The sequence below is a fragment of the Haplochromis burtoni genome, unplaced genomic scaffold (assembly GCF_018398535.1).
Source record: "Haplochromis burtoni strain Fernald_Lab_line unplaced genomic scaffold, NCSU_Asbu1 Contig_117, whole genome shotgun sequence".
In the NCBI taxonomy this organism is placed as follows: Eukaryota; Metazoa; Chordata; class Actinopteri; order Cichliformes; family Cichlidae; genus Haplochromis; species Haplochromis burtoni.
Genome location: NW_024582478.1, coordinates 936,319 through 948,929, shown reverse-complemented (window position 1 = coordinate 948,929; position 12,611 = coordinate 936,319). Strand labels below are relative to the sequence as shown.

Below are 12,611 nucleotides of genomic sequence, written 5' to 3'. Positions count from 1 at the left end.
CTTCTGATTGGTTGTCTGTCACAAACAGAAGGTTTGAACTGTAAGAGGGGCCAGTGTGCTGATAATCTATATGCAACGAGCCAATAAAAAGTAATACAAAGATAATTAACTCGATTTAACTCGATAAACTGATCCGTAAGGCCAGTGATGTTGTGGGGATGGAGCTGGACTCCCTCAAGGTGGTGTCAGAGAGGCGGATGCTGTCCAAGATAAAGACAATGTTGGATAACACCTCCCACCCACTCCATGACATGCTGGTCAGTCACAGGAGCACGTTCAGTGAGAGACTGAGATTACCGAAAAGCACCACTGAACGACACAGGAAATCTTTCCTGCCTGTGGCTCCCTGTACAACTGCTCCACCTAACACACTGTTTGCTGCTACAGCTACACCCTTCTTGCACATGTTCCTTTTCAGCTATTTATTAACAAGTGACCTTTATGTATATACATGCCTGTATATATTGTGCTATTCTTAGTGTATTGTCTTTGTTAATGTTGGTTTATAATGTAGCACTGTAACGAAAAAGAATTTCCCCCAGGGATCAATAAAGTATTCTGATTAAACAATATGATCAAATAAAGTAATGCTGTGCGATTTTTGGCCCATTTTGAGCCGATTTTTGAGTCGTGCGACCTTTTTGGCGATCGGCCCGATTTTGGCCTTCATCGTGCATCGTGTAGTATACGTGGGGTAACGAGAGCACGGCTGTGCAGCGTGTGATCTGGACACAAGCGATGGAGGCTCATCCGAGCCTTTTCGATGTGGCCTCACAAAATGATCACGACCACAACAACCGTGAAAATAGTTGGATCTACATGCTGCTCAATCACAGCTGCCTGATCATGTTTTTCATTAGCAGTTTAGCAAAGTTGATGGTGGTGGTGTGTCTGTGTGAGTGACAGACAGAGAGGGAGAGCGACAGAACTGTTACAACCTTCATGTTATGGACGCACAGTGTGAGCTCTCAGGTCGCATCAGAGCATCGGGCCGTGTAGTGTGAGACCTGCATCGTGACCTATGAACCTCTAACCCCTGCGAGTCAATCGTACAGTTTGAACAGGAGCTGAATCGCGCGCATGAAAAAAATCGCACAGTGTGAGCCCAGCATTACAGGAACACAAGTGGGCGGGGCTTCTTTTCATCTCAATTCATGATATTTAGAAAGAAGAAAAAACATCAGTGAAATATGAGGACCTGTTGTATTTGCCTGAGACAGAAGCTCTTTCTGTCACCATGAAGCCGGTGTGATTCCCACTGAAGTAAATGGTAAACGGTCTGTATTTGTATAGCGCTTTACTTGGTCATAAGGACCCCAAAGCGCTTCACACATCCAGTCATCCACCCACACATTCACACACTGGTGATGGTGATTGTAGCCACAGCCGCCCTGGGGCTGCCGGACACTGGCGCTACCGGGCCCTCTGACCACCACCAGTAGGCAACGGGTGAAGTGTCTTCCAAGTTTAGGGTTGAATATGTGTGGAAGCACTCAGCTGATCTGGACTGTTTTAAATATTCTGGGCCTTTTGTATGAAGTATCAGCCCCCTGCTGTGGGGAAATTCACCTCAGTGGGGGGTCCTCAAAACATCTTGAAATTTGTAGATAATATCATTTCAAAATGGCTCATGAAAAACATGAGGCTAGAAAACGATCTAAAGCAGTCCTGCTGTCATCCTTTGCTTGGAAATTTTTATTTATATATTTTGAGACATCTAATGACAGCAGGGAGCTGAGACTTCCCAAGGAAACCTTTCTGCTGTTTTTAAATCTGAAGACTTTGGATGGGATGGACTACACGTGATGTAGAGAAAGAATGCTTTCAAAAATAAAAGTGTTAATCATTTATTTTCATCTATCAACAAAATGCAGCAACTGAAGAAAAGAGAAATCTAAATCGCATCAATATTTGGTGTGGCCAGCAAAGGAGGCAGCTACGTTGTTCCAAACATCTTGGAGAAATAACCACAGATCTTCTGTGGATGTCGGCTTCCTCACATCCTTCTGCCTCTTCGTGTAATCCTGACACACTCGATGATGCTGAGATCCGGGCTCTGTGGGGGCCGGACCATCACTTCCAGTACTTCAGTGATTTTGGCTGTATGTTTGGAGCCGTTGTCCTGCTTCAGAATACATTCGGGGCCAGTAAACAATCATTTATATTTCTGAAAGCTTTCTTTCATGCCTGCATGAAACCTTTGCACAGTACTGTACATCAGCCATGTAGTTCATATGACGCAGCAGTAAACTGATGTAAGTCAGTGATTCCCTGTAAATCTGAGCGTTGCACTGATGAATGACTTATTGTGCAGTCATTTGTGGACATGAACGGCTAGTCCTGTTTTCTTTCACAGCTCTACTCTTTCAGGATGTGAAACACAAAGATATTTAAACCCAAATGCAGCATTTATCTTCATCTCAGCCTAACTCCACTGACTGTGAAAACATCATTTTGTCCGTATGTGGATTCTTTTAGGACTTGAGATGAATTTCGAGGTGGGATCTGTGCCCACCTGCCCAGGGTGGCTGTAGGAGGTAGAGCAGGTCATCTACTGATCGCAAGGTTCGTGGTTCGATCCCTGGTTCCTCCAGTTTGCATGCCAAGTATCCTTGGGCAACATACTAACCCTAAATTGCTCTCCGATGTGTCCACGAGTGTGAATGGTAGTTAGGAAGCACTAAGAAACTTGGTTGTGTGACTGGGTGAATGTGGCATGTTGTGTACATATAAAAATGAGCCCAATTACCCATCGCATCCAATCATCCAACATTAGCCTGCAGATTTTTTCCCTCCTCAGACTCAATGCAGCTTCATCAGATGTTTGCTGGAACGAGGAGTTGCCTTGAAGGTGAAAGTCAGAGGTCAACCTCACTGTGCAGTTTATATTCTGATACTCATCTGCTTTTTAGATAATTACACACCTGCAGATGTGTACGCGTCTGCCCTGCAGGTGTGCGCTCTAAAACTAACGTCACGCACAGAGAATCATCAGTTTTAAAGCAGAAAGCAGTCGACAGTTTCATCTTCAGTGTGGGTTTAATTTATTAGAACATGGCATGAATGGAAAGAAAACAGTCACAAACACATCAGGCTGATATACAAAGAGCAAAACATCCTGTCTTTACAGGAAGCAGAAATGAAAACCAAAAAGATGGAAGAATATGTCGTCATAATGGATTTTTCATGTTCGAGTGCAATACAATATTCACAACCGTTCAGCCGTGGGTTCAGGGCGGGCGAGCGTGTCGCCGTGTGTGTGTTTGTCGTACAGCCTCCAACGAGAGCGTTTTTATGAAGCGAGCTTCATCTCCGTGTTGGACAAAGTCTCGGAGCACGTCGCAGGAACGTCCGCCTCCACGGTCTGAGTGTCCAACACATTCACCCCGAAGAGCAAGAACTTGACTCTGTTTTGTTTCCCAGGAGACCTGACGACGTGATTTTTCTCTCCGGAAAAACGTCACAGACTTTGAATTTTAATAAGAGTGAAAAATGTGTTTTGATAAAGAATGTGTTGTTAATGTTCACTTCAGAGCAGAAGTGGAATTAAGTCTCCCTCAAAGGATGGATGCTCGGCTAAAATCTGCGTCGGTGTTCCTGAAAATAAATCTTTTCTTGTTAATCTAAGGAGCTGCTGTGGATTCTGGTCTTTGTGTTTAAGACTCCAGGACTCAACACGTCTGCTCCTGATGTTCTTCCAAAACATTTTGTTTCTAATTATTACTGCAAAAATGAGTTTTTTGTTAAAGGAAAAATTAATCTGGCACAAATTATTCTTCAGCTCAGTCTCTTTTAATGTGTCTTAAAATGATGTCTGGAGAGTTTTTTTATATATATATTTTTGTTATGGGCCAAAAGCTGATTCATATTCATGCAAATTGAATAATTTTTGGTTCCATCTGTTTTTTTTTAGTTGATGAGGAAATATGAGGATACAATTAAAAATAAAAGTTTGTGCATTTTTAAATGAAAGTGGTTAAAATTCTTACTTTAAAGTAGACTTGGACACAGACAGGGACTCTGCATGTGCTCATATCAGTGAATTCGTCATGGGATTTTTCAAGGGATCCAAAATGACTGACCTAAATTATTAAAAATGTCAAAACCAGTGGAGTAAACAAGCACGCAGGAGATATTACAGGCTAACAATGACGGGGACTCGCTACACTTTCAGTGTGGTGATCAGAAAGTTCTGAGAACAGGTCCGTGAAAATGAAAAGTGCTACATGATTTCGATTGGGCGAGTCATCATCTCTGTCGTCTTTCACCAGGTCTCTGCTGGATCTCCTCACACGTGTTGGAACAAGACGAATTTGGTGAGTGGTCCAGGCGGTGAGCGAAAGCCAAAATGGCCGCAGAGCGCCTGTTTGTGTTCTCTCTCCAGCAGACGCCTGCGTGGATGGTCTCACTCTGGGGAACTAATTCAGAGTGAATTCTGAAGGGAACTAAAGGGAAAAATCATCCTCCTGGTTTCACCTGAAACTGCTCGCTCAGAGCTAGGCGATGATCCTCAAAGTGAAGCTGAAGTTTGAGGTCTGCAGCTGCCTGCACAGCCCCGACAAGATGATCTTAAAGATAAGATCAGCCAAATTCAAATCGAGGGTGGTTCACGAGTTTCATGTTCTCAGAACTTTTTGATTCCGCCTTGTTTACGGTGCACTGAGGAATATGTCCTGTTTTTCCCTGCAAAACCCTCGTCTACTTCTACTTGGTGCTCCAAATGTAAAGAACCCCTCCAGACCAGGGTTTTAATAGTTTTGCAATTTTCATTAGTTTTTATGTTTATTTATCAGTTTTAATTAGTTTTTACCGATTGTTTGCTAGTTTAGTTTTTATTTTTTTGAAAATCCTTAGTTTCAGTTATAGTTTTAGTTGTTTGCAATAATTAAGTGTAACAAAATCCCAGTTTCATCATATCAGTCATGCTCTTCTGCTCATCCTTGGGTATGTTGCTATTCCAGCTACCTGCACCCTGCACAGGTCGCCTGTCTGTCGCAGGGCTAACACGCAGAGACAGACAACTCACATTCCCACCTATGGGTTCTTTAAATAAATAAATAAATAAATAAATAAATAAAGGCAGATGAACAACCATTGATACCAGGCAACTATAAAATGTATATCTTGGCCCCAATGAGACTATTAACTCTTGCAGCACCGGGTGTTCGTAATTTTGGTTCAAGTGAATTGATAAACTTTTTGAAGGCAATTGACTCACACAGTTATGTAGATGTCCCCGTCCTGTTGTCTCGGGATGCATCACGCTGCCTTGCCTGGGGTTAGCTTCTGTTTCTGGGGATGAGGGTTGAGTGTGCTCCCTTCTCAAGGTAAGCTAGGTTAGCCTTCTTGTGTGAGCTTTTCAAGTGCACTTTAAGGTTTGTGGGATTTTTCCCTTTAGAAATGTCCCTCATAATTTGTCTCTTTCCACTACAAGACACTTGCTTTATCCAAAACAGTCATATTCAAAGTAATCCCAAATTGGACTCTGGCGCTTTCTCCCGACTTTTCCTGACATGATTCTGCGCGAGGACGCAGCAACACAGACGACTCGACTAACGTGCTGCCACCTGCTGGCATAATGAGACACAGCAAGAAAAAAACTGGGAACTAAACTTCATTTTCACCCTCGACTATTGTAGGACACGCACACATCTATGAAACTAAACACATTTTTGCTATAAATTCAGTTAATTTTAGTTAGTTTTGTGAACACTCATTACAGTTTTAGTTAGTTTTGTGAACACTCATTACAGTTTTAGTTAGTTTTCCTTTTTTTGTTTTTATTTTTATTTCCGTTAACGAAAATGTTTTTTCACTTCTAGTTTTCGTTAACGATAATAACCTTGCTCCAGACATCATTCAGAGTACCAGAGTCTGTCAGTTACTCTTCAGGGCGGGTGCGTTGCCAGTCAGAGCCGTAGTCTGCTGTAGCCCTTTCACTTCAGCTGCACGTTACCAGCACGGCGTCCGCGTGAACCCACGCAGGGTTCAGCGCTGAACCGCACAGAGATGAGTTTGCATAGACATCAATTCAAGTCAGACTCATGCAAATGGATGAAGGACACGTGGACGATGAAAAGCAAGGACGACGAAAGTTAAAGAAAAAAGTGGTGTCGAGAGGACGAATGTGAGGAGACGGGTGTCCACAGTTCAGTTCATCAACATTATTTATAAAAATAAGTGAGCTTGTTAAATATACCACATCATCATCGTCATCAGTCTTTTTAGAAACAAACAGAAGGAACAGGGAAGCGTCGACACCCCATCGAGTTGAACGTTGATGTATTTGTTACAGCTGGAAAGTACACACACCCAGATTAGCCGCTGCTGTTGCTCTGCAATGTGTAGCTACTCGTACGGCTCTGTTTAGTATTGCTTTGAGTTCACACTGCCAGTGCAAAGACCGAGGCCTGTGTGTGTTACACTAATTTCTTGGTCATATTTGTGTGTATTTACATGTTTGTGTGCGTGTTAGTGAGGCCAGTCAAACATGCAGCATTAGTCTCTGACACTCTGGGCGTCAGTTTAATCTGAACAAAATAAATTAAAATCAAATAAACTCTTTAAAAATTGCACAAGCTCTGCTACAGAACTACAAAAAGCACACTCACACATTTCTAACAGATCTCGTCAGCCGCTGCCACAGACTAGCATAAAAGATGCACCGTATAATGTCCAGCAGGGGGCGACTGCTCTCATACTGTCGTGACTTCAGACTTCCCCAACGACTCGATGGCCTACGTCCATCTCTGATAAACAGCCTCTGATCATCTAAATGTTTGTGGATGGATGACCTTACACTTCAATATTTTTGGTCATCGGTACTGATTAGCTTCCTGGAAACGCGTCTGCAGACTTTGTAGTTGATCATCAGAATAAAACTAATGACTGACTTCTGCTTTAATCACAAGTTTGTCTATAACACGCCTGCTCGTTGCAGAGAACCTCACAGCCAGCGTAGCATCTTTACTCTGACTCGGCTCTGATGGTGTTTTGGTTACAACAGGAAGCTGTTCTCAGAGGTAACACAGTAATACATGAAGGAATCTGTTCCAACTTCTGGATCCAGATTCAGAATTCAGATTTGGTAAAAATCTAATTTCTCTCTCATATACTTCTGTTCCAGAGGCGGGCGTTCATTCAAACACGATCATGAGGTCAGTGTATGGACAGTAATCTCTGAGAGCCCACAGCTCGGCTGCAGACTGCCTGTGATGTCATACAGGGGTGTGTCCTTACATGATCTGTTCACACATTCTGTTTCAGAGGGGCAACTAATGGGAGAGGAGCTAACACAGACAGTTGATGAGATGAGGTGATGCCATAGCTGGACTGGTGGTGGATTGGTCAGATGCTGGTCAATGTGTAAAAATAACTCAGTTGTTTGGTGGTGGCTATGGTGGAGCTTCCACAGAGGCCAGCAGGTGGATGAGGGAAGGGGAGGCAGGAGGAGGAGAGACCCGAGGCGGCCGCCGGTCCGAGTGTCAGGTGAACTGAACTTTAGGTAAGAAGTTATGACCTGCAGTCTATCTGGGTCAGATATAAACCAAGTTTAGGTGGAGTTTATTTTCGTTGTGCTGACTTTTTACAGTCAGTTACAATAACTCGTACTGTGTACTAGCTAGCATGACGGAGTTTCTATACAGCTGGGTGTGCTATGATGTTACTGATAGTGAAATTTTAGTAATTATAATAAATTAGTTGCCAACTGCCCCTTAAAAAACTGAATCGTCTCGTATTCAGAGAAAATATTACGCGTTTCGTATTGAGGTGAAAAGGAACAGTTTGTCCCGGACTTCAGCTACAATGAAAAAGACACAAAGCTGGAGTTATTCTGTGTCTTTGCTGCACAGCTGCCTCTTCTTCTCTCATTCTCCCCCCTCCCTCTCCTGTTGCTACTTCAATCATGAAACTGATCAATGATCAGCTGATCGGCTCTCTTGTTTGTTTATCGCCCACTTTGCGCCAGAAAGAGGAAGCTTGATCAGCTGTTGTTAGAATTTATTTAATATTAATTTCTAGTATCAGCTGATGTTTGCTGGAGCCACAGCTGTAAAAGCTGCTGGTCATGATATCGGTTTGGATATGTGGTGAGAGGGAAACATGAAGATGAAACCAGGAGATGTCCTTACTGAATCATCAGAGCTGAACAGGTGATGGAGAAACAGGTTTACCTTTTAGGTGACATGAATGAGTTGAAGGGAAGTTATGAACTGTTTCTGAGAGACAAATAACACCAGGATCCTTTTCTAGTAGCTGACAGCTGGTAACTGTGCAGGGGCGGGTCTAGCAAAGTTTTGCCAGGGGGCCAGGTAGGGCATTAACAGGGAGAGGGGGGCACAAAGAAATACTTTTCTTTCTTATTCTCATTTAAAATATCTCACTTTTATTAAATAATTATCTAAATCTTACAACCAAAGATTGTTGAAGATCATTCAAAGGCTTTATGGCTTTTCCTATAATTGTTTGTCCCAGTCCAGCCCTGGGTGATGCACCAAGTATAAAGTAAACCAGGATTATTTTGAACTTTGAATCATGCAAAGCTAGTCTGGCAGAGTCCAAGAATAAAAACGCTGCTCTGTTGTCTACCTTCAAGCCATCTTTCTTCTAATTGTCTCACAGACAGTTACTGTGAAATGACTACATTAGGGACATCGACTCTAAATGACATCACAGTGAGCCAAGAGTGTTCAGAGCACTCTGAGCCCGAGCTTTTGGCCCACAGGGATTAGATACAGTTGTACTCACACTGAGCTCATCATTAGAGACTCTGGTCATGTTTTATATGAGCATCCACCACAGGAACAGGAGATGAGCAAAAGTGCACAACAGGTCCACTTAAAACTCAACTGCATGTGACAAAATGTTGACTCGGTACTTTCTGACGGATGGATCGAATCCTGGTGCCGAGCTGGATTTTGGCCTCCTTATCAGAGCGTGTCCCCGATATATCTGCTTAGAGCTGCCAGGGTTATCGATCTGTGGTACTCACCCAGTAATGACTTCAAACGTGTGGCTATCAGAAACTGGCTTTTCCAAAGCTCCTCACTGTACACGTTCAAAGATTTCCCATTTTAAAAAACAGTTCTTTTATTCTAGTTCTGTGGATGCTGAAAGGTGAGAAGCAGGGCAGACATTTATAAACAGATATCCCAGTTAGAAAGTGTTTGTGTGTGTGTGTGTGTGTGTGTGTGTGTGTGTGTGTTTGTGTGTGTGTGTGTGTGTGAGAGAGAGAGAGAGAGAGAGAGAGAGAGAGAGACATAAAATGGCCAGTTGGAGCTCACAAGTGAAAACACTACTCTTCTAACAAAACACCTGGTTATTAGCAATAATGGTACAGTGATATTTTTTTATCCCCCAAAAAGAAAATAATCAGTTTTGTTCACTCTACATACAGAAACTAAAATACAGTTTTACAGTCTTTACCTGCAGCCATGTTGGGAAATGAACTCTTCTAAAACTGTAATACTCCTCTCAATAAGTTAAAAAATAATTTAAACAACACATTTTGAAAGAGAACATATGCAAAAAACAAAAAAAGAACCCTTTTAAATCTGTTGTATGTCTTTAAAAAAACTACACAACAAATACTGAAGGAAAAACCAGACAGGGAGCAAACGCAAAATAGTCATTTACAAGTCGACATCATCGTATACAAAAGCAGAGTTTTCAGCTCAGTGTTAGTGACCAGTGATTATAAACTCTGAGGGAATATTCCACAATAGTTAATAAATATGCGAGTATACAATAGGACGAAGAGCAGGGGACAAAAAGAGCAGGACACAGACTAGGAGGGGAAAGCAGAATAGTCTCTATGGCTTTTACAGGCTTTGTGGCCCAAATGACCTTAAATATCAGCGGCTGCAAACACCCACCAACCCTCTGAACTCGGAAAAGGGCCGAGCTGCAAAAAGACACGAGGAAAAATAAAGTCGGGGTGGACTTTTAGAAGTGGGATTGTTGGAAAATGATGACTCAGACCTGCTGATCCTGACTTTTAATTTTAAAAATCAGACAAATAGATGAATTTCTGTTAATGTCTCAAATTATTTAACAACAAGAAGAACACTTCCACATCAAGGAGCAGACTGGAACATCCTTAAAGCTGTTTTTATGTGGTCGGATGTGGAATAACGACGAGCCAAGTAAGAGTCTCGCTTTCAAAATCCATAAAGGATTATCACATCCAAAGTATCTGAAGTAAAAGTTCTGCTTCTGCAGTGGTGCCCACAAGCAATCAGTGGATGAATTTAAAGTTTGCACTGTTCTCTCATCTTTGCTTGGTTTTCTATTGAAATAACAACTGTCCTCCATCCACTGGGAAAACTAACGTTTGGGGGCTTGTCCGGGATCCGGGCAGGGACAGAGACATTAAAGCATCCATAGGTTTGTCTGACTGTATAGCAAAATTATTTTCCTGAACTTTTTCCAGCTGTGTCTGTGTTTGAGTGACAGGTGAAGTATTGAGGAGCCATTGACCCTGAGTCGTTTGTACGTGGTGAGCCATCAGCCTTAGAGAGCTGCTGTACAGGATTGTCCTATTTTGCTTTTGGTGTTTTTCATTCTGGTCCTACATGCCTCGCTTTGAGGTGTTCAAAGGTTCTGAAACTTTGTTTTTAAAAGTGCTACTCAAAGAAAGAAAAAGCTGTTGGGTATATAAAAAGGTTAAAGAAGCAAGGTGAAGAGTGTTATTCGTCATCCTGTATTTGTTTTTCTTTAATTTATTTCCCACTCTGTGGAGTTGAGACTGATATCTGCATGAAAATCAGAAATCCTCGTTTATTTGATTTCTGAAAGCCGTGACTGGAGCCACTGCAGTCTGTCAGAGTCCCTCAGCAGGTTCTGAGTTAATTATTCAGCGTTTATGATTCAATAAGAAACTTTTGAATTTACAGAGAGCGTGCAGCTCTGTTTTGGGGATTTTTCCTATTAGCTCGAGGTGTAGTTGAGTTAGCCTTTGCCATAGTGCTCAGTTATATTTGTAAAAGTGATCTTGTTGGTGCATTGTCACCTTGGTAGCATGACACTGGTTGCAAACTTACACATACATCATGTTTGGCAGTGGGTTTTGGTCTAATTGCACAAACATGCTGTCTGACATGCAAGTCGTCAGTGCTTTGGGGAAACTGGGCGAAATCTGCTGAGAGACCGTCGTCCTCCCGATTCTTTCATGACAGTAAATAAGACCCTCAGTCGTGGTTTTTAGTTATGCAGCTAACTTTACACTGGTCTGTTTATTTGGTCTATAGCTGCTGATCCACACAAACAGCAGAATGATTTTAACCCAGAAACACTGTTTGAGGAAACTTGTGTTAAAATTGTTATTTTTCCCCTTGATTTCCAAGACTTTGTCAAATCGGTTTATCCTGGGAATACACCCAACCTGGTTGCACAATGTTCCAATACCAGGGTAGCAACCAGAGCTACTTGCGGTCACTCAGGACAATGATTGCAATCCCAGTAAATCCACCGCGGAGTGTTTCACAAGTGTCCGAGAAGCAGGTCTCTGCTCCACATCACTCAGAATAGCACCAGGTCTTTTTATTTCTTGACAGAAGCCACATCAAGCTGCAGAAAGCATATGAGGAGGGCAGGAAGTCGGACACAGGACAGCCGGTAAAGAGCTGGGTCCAAAATAAAAGACCCGGCACCGACTAAACACTTTGAACTGCTCGCAATGTGAAGACGTGATGGAACAAAAACTTGTCCAAGACACGAACCTGCTGTGCCCCTGGTTTAGGGTTTGGTTATGACCACAGCGCAGAGTCACGGTTAGCTGAACTGCAAGCTTTAAACTTTTGACGTCACTAACCCCGCAGCCAAAGAGAAAAGCTTGTTTGCTGCCGTGCACGCCTTCCATGGATGATTCAACATCATTCATGTTCCAACGATCCCACTTTGATTCTTTTAGGCAGTCAGAAAAAAAAGAAGAAGACGAAGAGGAAGAGGTGGAGAGGCAAACAAGTCAATGAGTAATGTGCTAAAAGAAAAACCAAAAACGGCCCTAAACGTCTAAACCCGGCCAGGAGCTACCTCTTTGTTTAGTACGGCGCAAACTTCTGTCTCTCCGGCTTCTTCATTCCATTGGTTGAGGACGAGATCTTGGCTGTGTAGGACGCCAGGGCCGCCGCCGCGTGAGCTTGAACCGGAACGGCTGCCGTCGCCGCTGCCGTCTGCACTGAGGCTGGTAGCACTGGAGCCCCGATGGCCGCTGCGGCCGCCGCCGCTGCTGCCGCTGCTGAGGCGGGAGGGGTGGAGAGTGCCAGGTAGGGGATGGATTTCACTCCCAGGAGGCTGGAGAGGGGGAAGGCGTAGGGAGCGCCCAGGATTTGAGCATGGGGCAGTGCGGCGCCCATCGCTGCCAGGGGGGAGGAGGAGGAGGACGAGGCGGAGACAGGAGGGGAGGGCTGGGTGAAGCTCATGGTCAGATCAACGGGAGACGGCATGGAGGAGGACTGGGCGGTGGATTTGGCGGTCTCTAAACTGGAGGGGGAGGTGGAGGGGAGGGAAGGGGGGGAAGGAGGGTGGAGGAGGGGAGGGGGTCAAGGAGAGGGAATTTTGGATGGAGAAGGGTTAGAGGGTTAAATAAAAGACATGTTAAAAAAAATCAG

The 12,611-nt window shown here is 43.5% G+C and overlaps 1 protein-coding gene across 8 annotated transcripts in view; it reads right to left on the bottom strand.

Moving 5' to 3' along the window:
- Positions 1–8,385: 8,385 nt before the first annotated feature.
- The window catches only part of pcbp4 (poly(rC) binding protein 4), a 218,545-nt gene continuing 214,319 nt past the window's right edge, over positions 8,386–12,611 (bottom strand). For all 8 annotated transcript variants that reach the window (XM_042223664.1, XM_014335709.2, XM_042223665.1 and 5 more), the window contains one exon: positions 8,386–12,483. In XM_042223664.1, the coding sequence (XP_042079598.1) occupies positions 12,042–12,483 (442 nt within the window). In that variant the 3' untranslated portion in view covers positions 8,386–12,041. The remainder of the gene's footprint in view (positions 12,484–12,611) is intronic.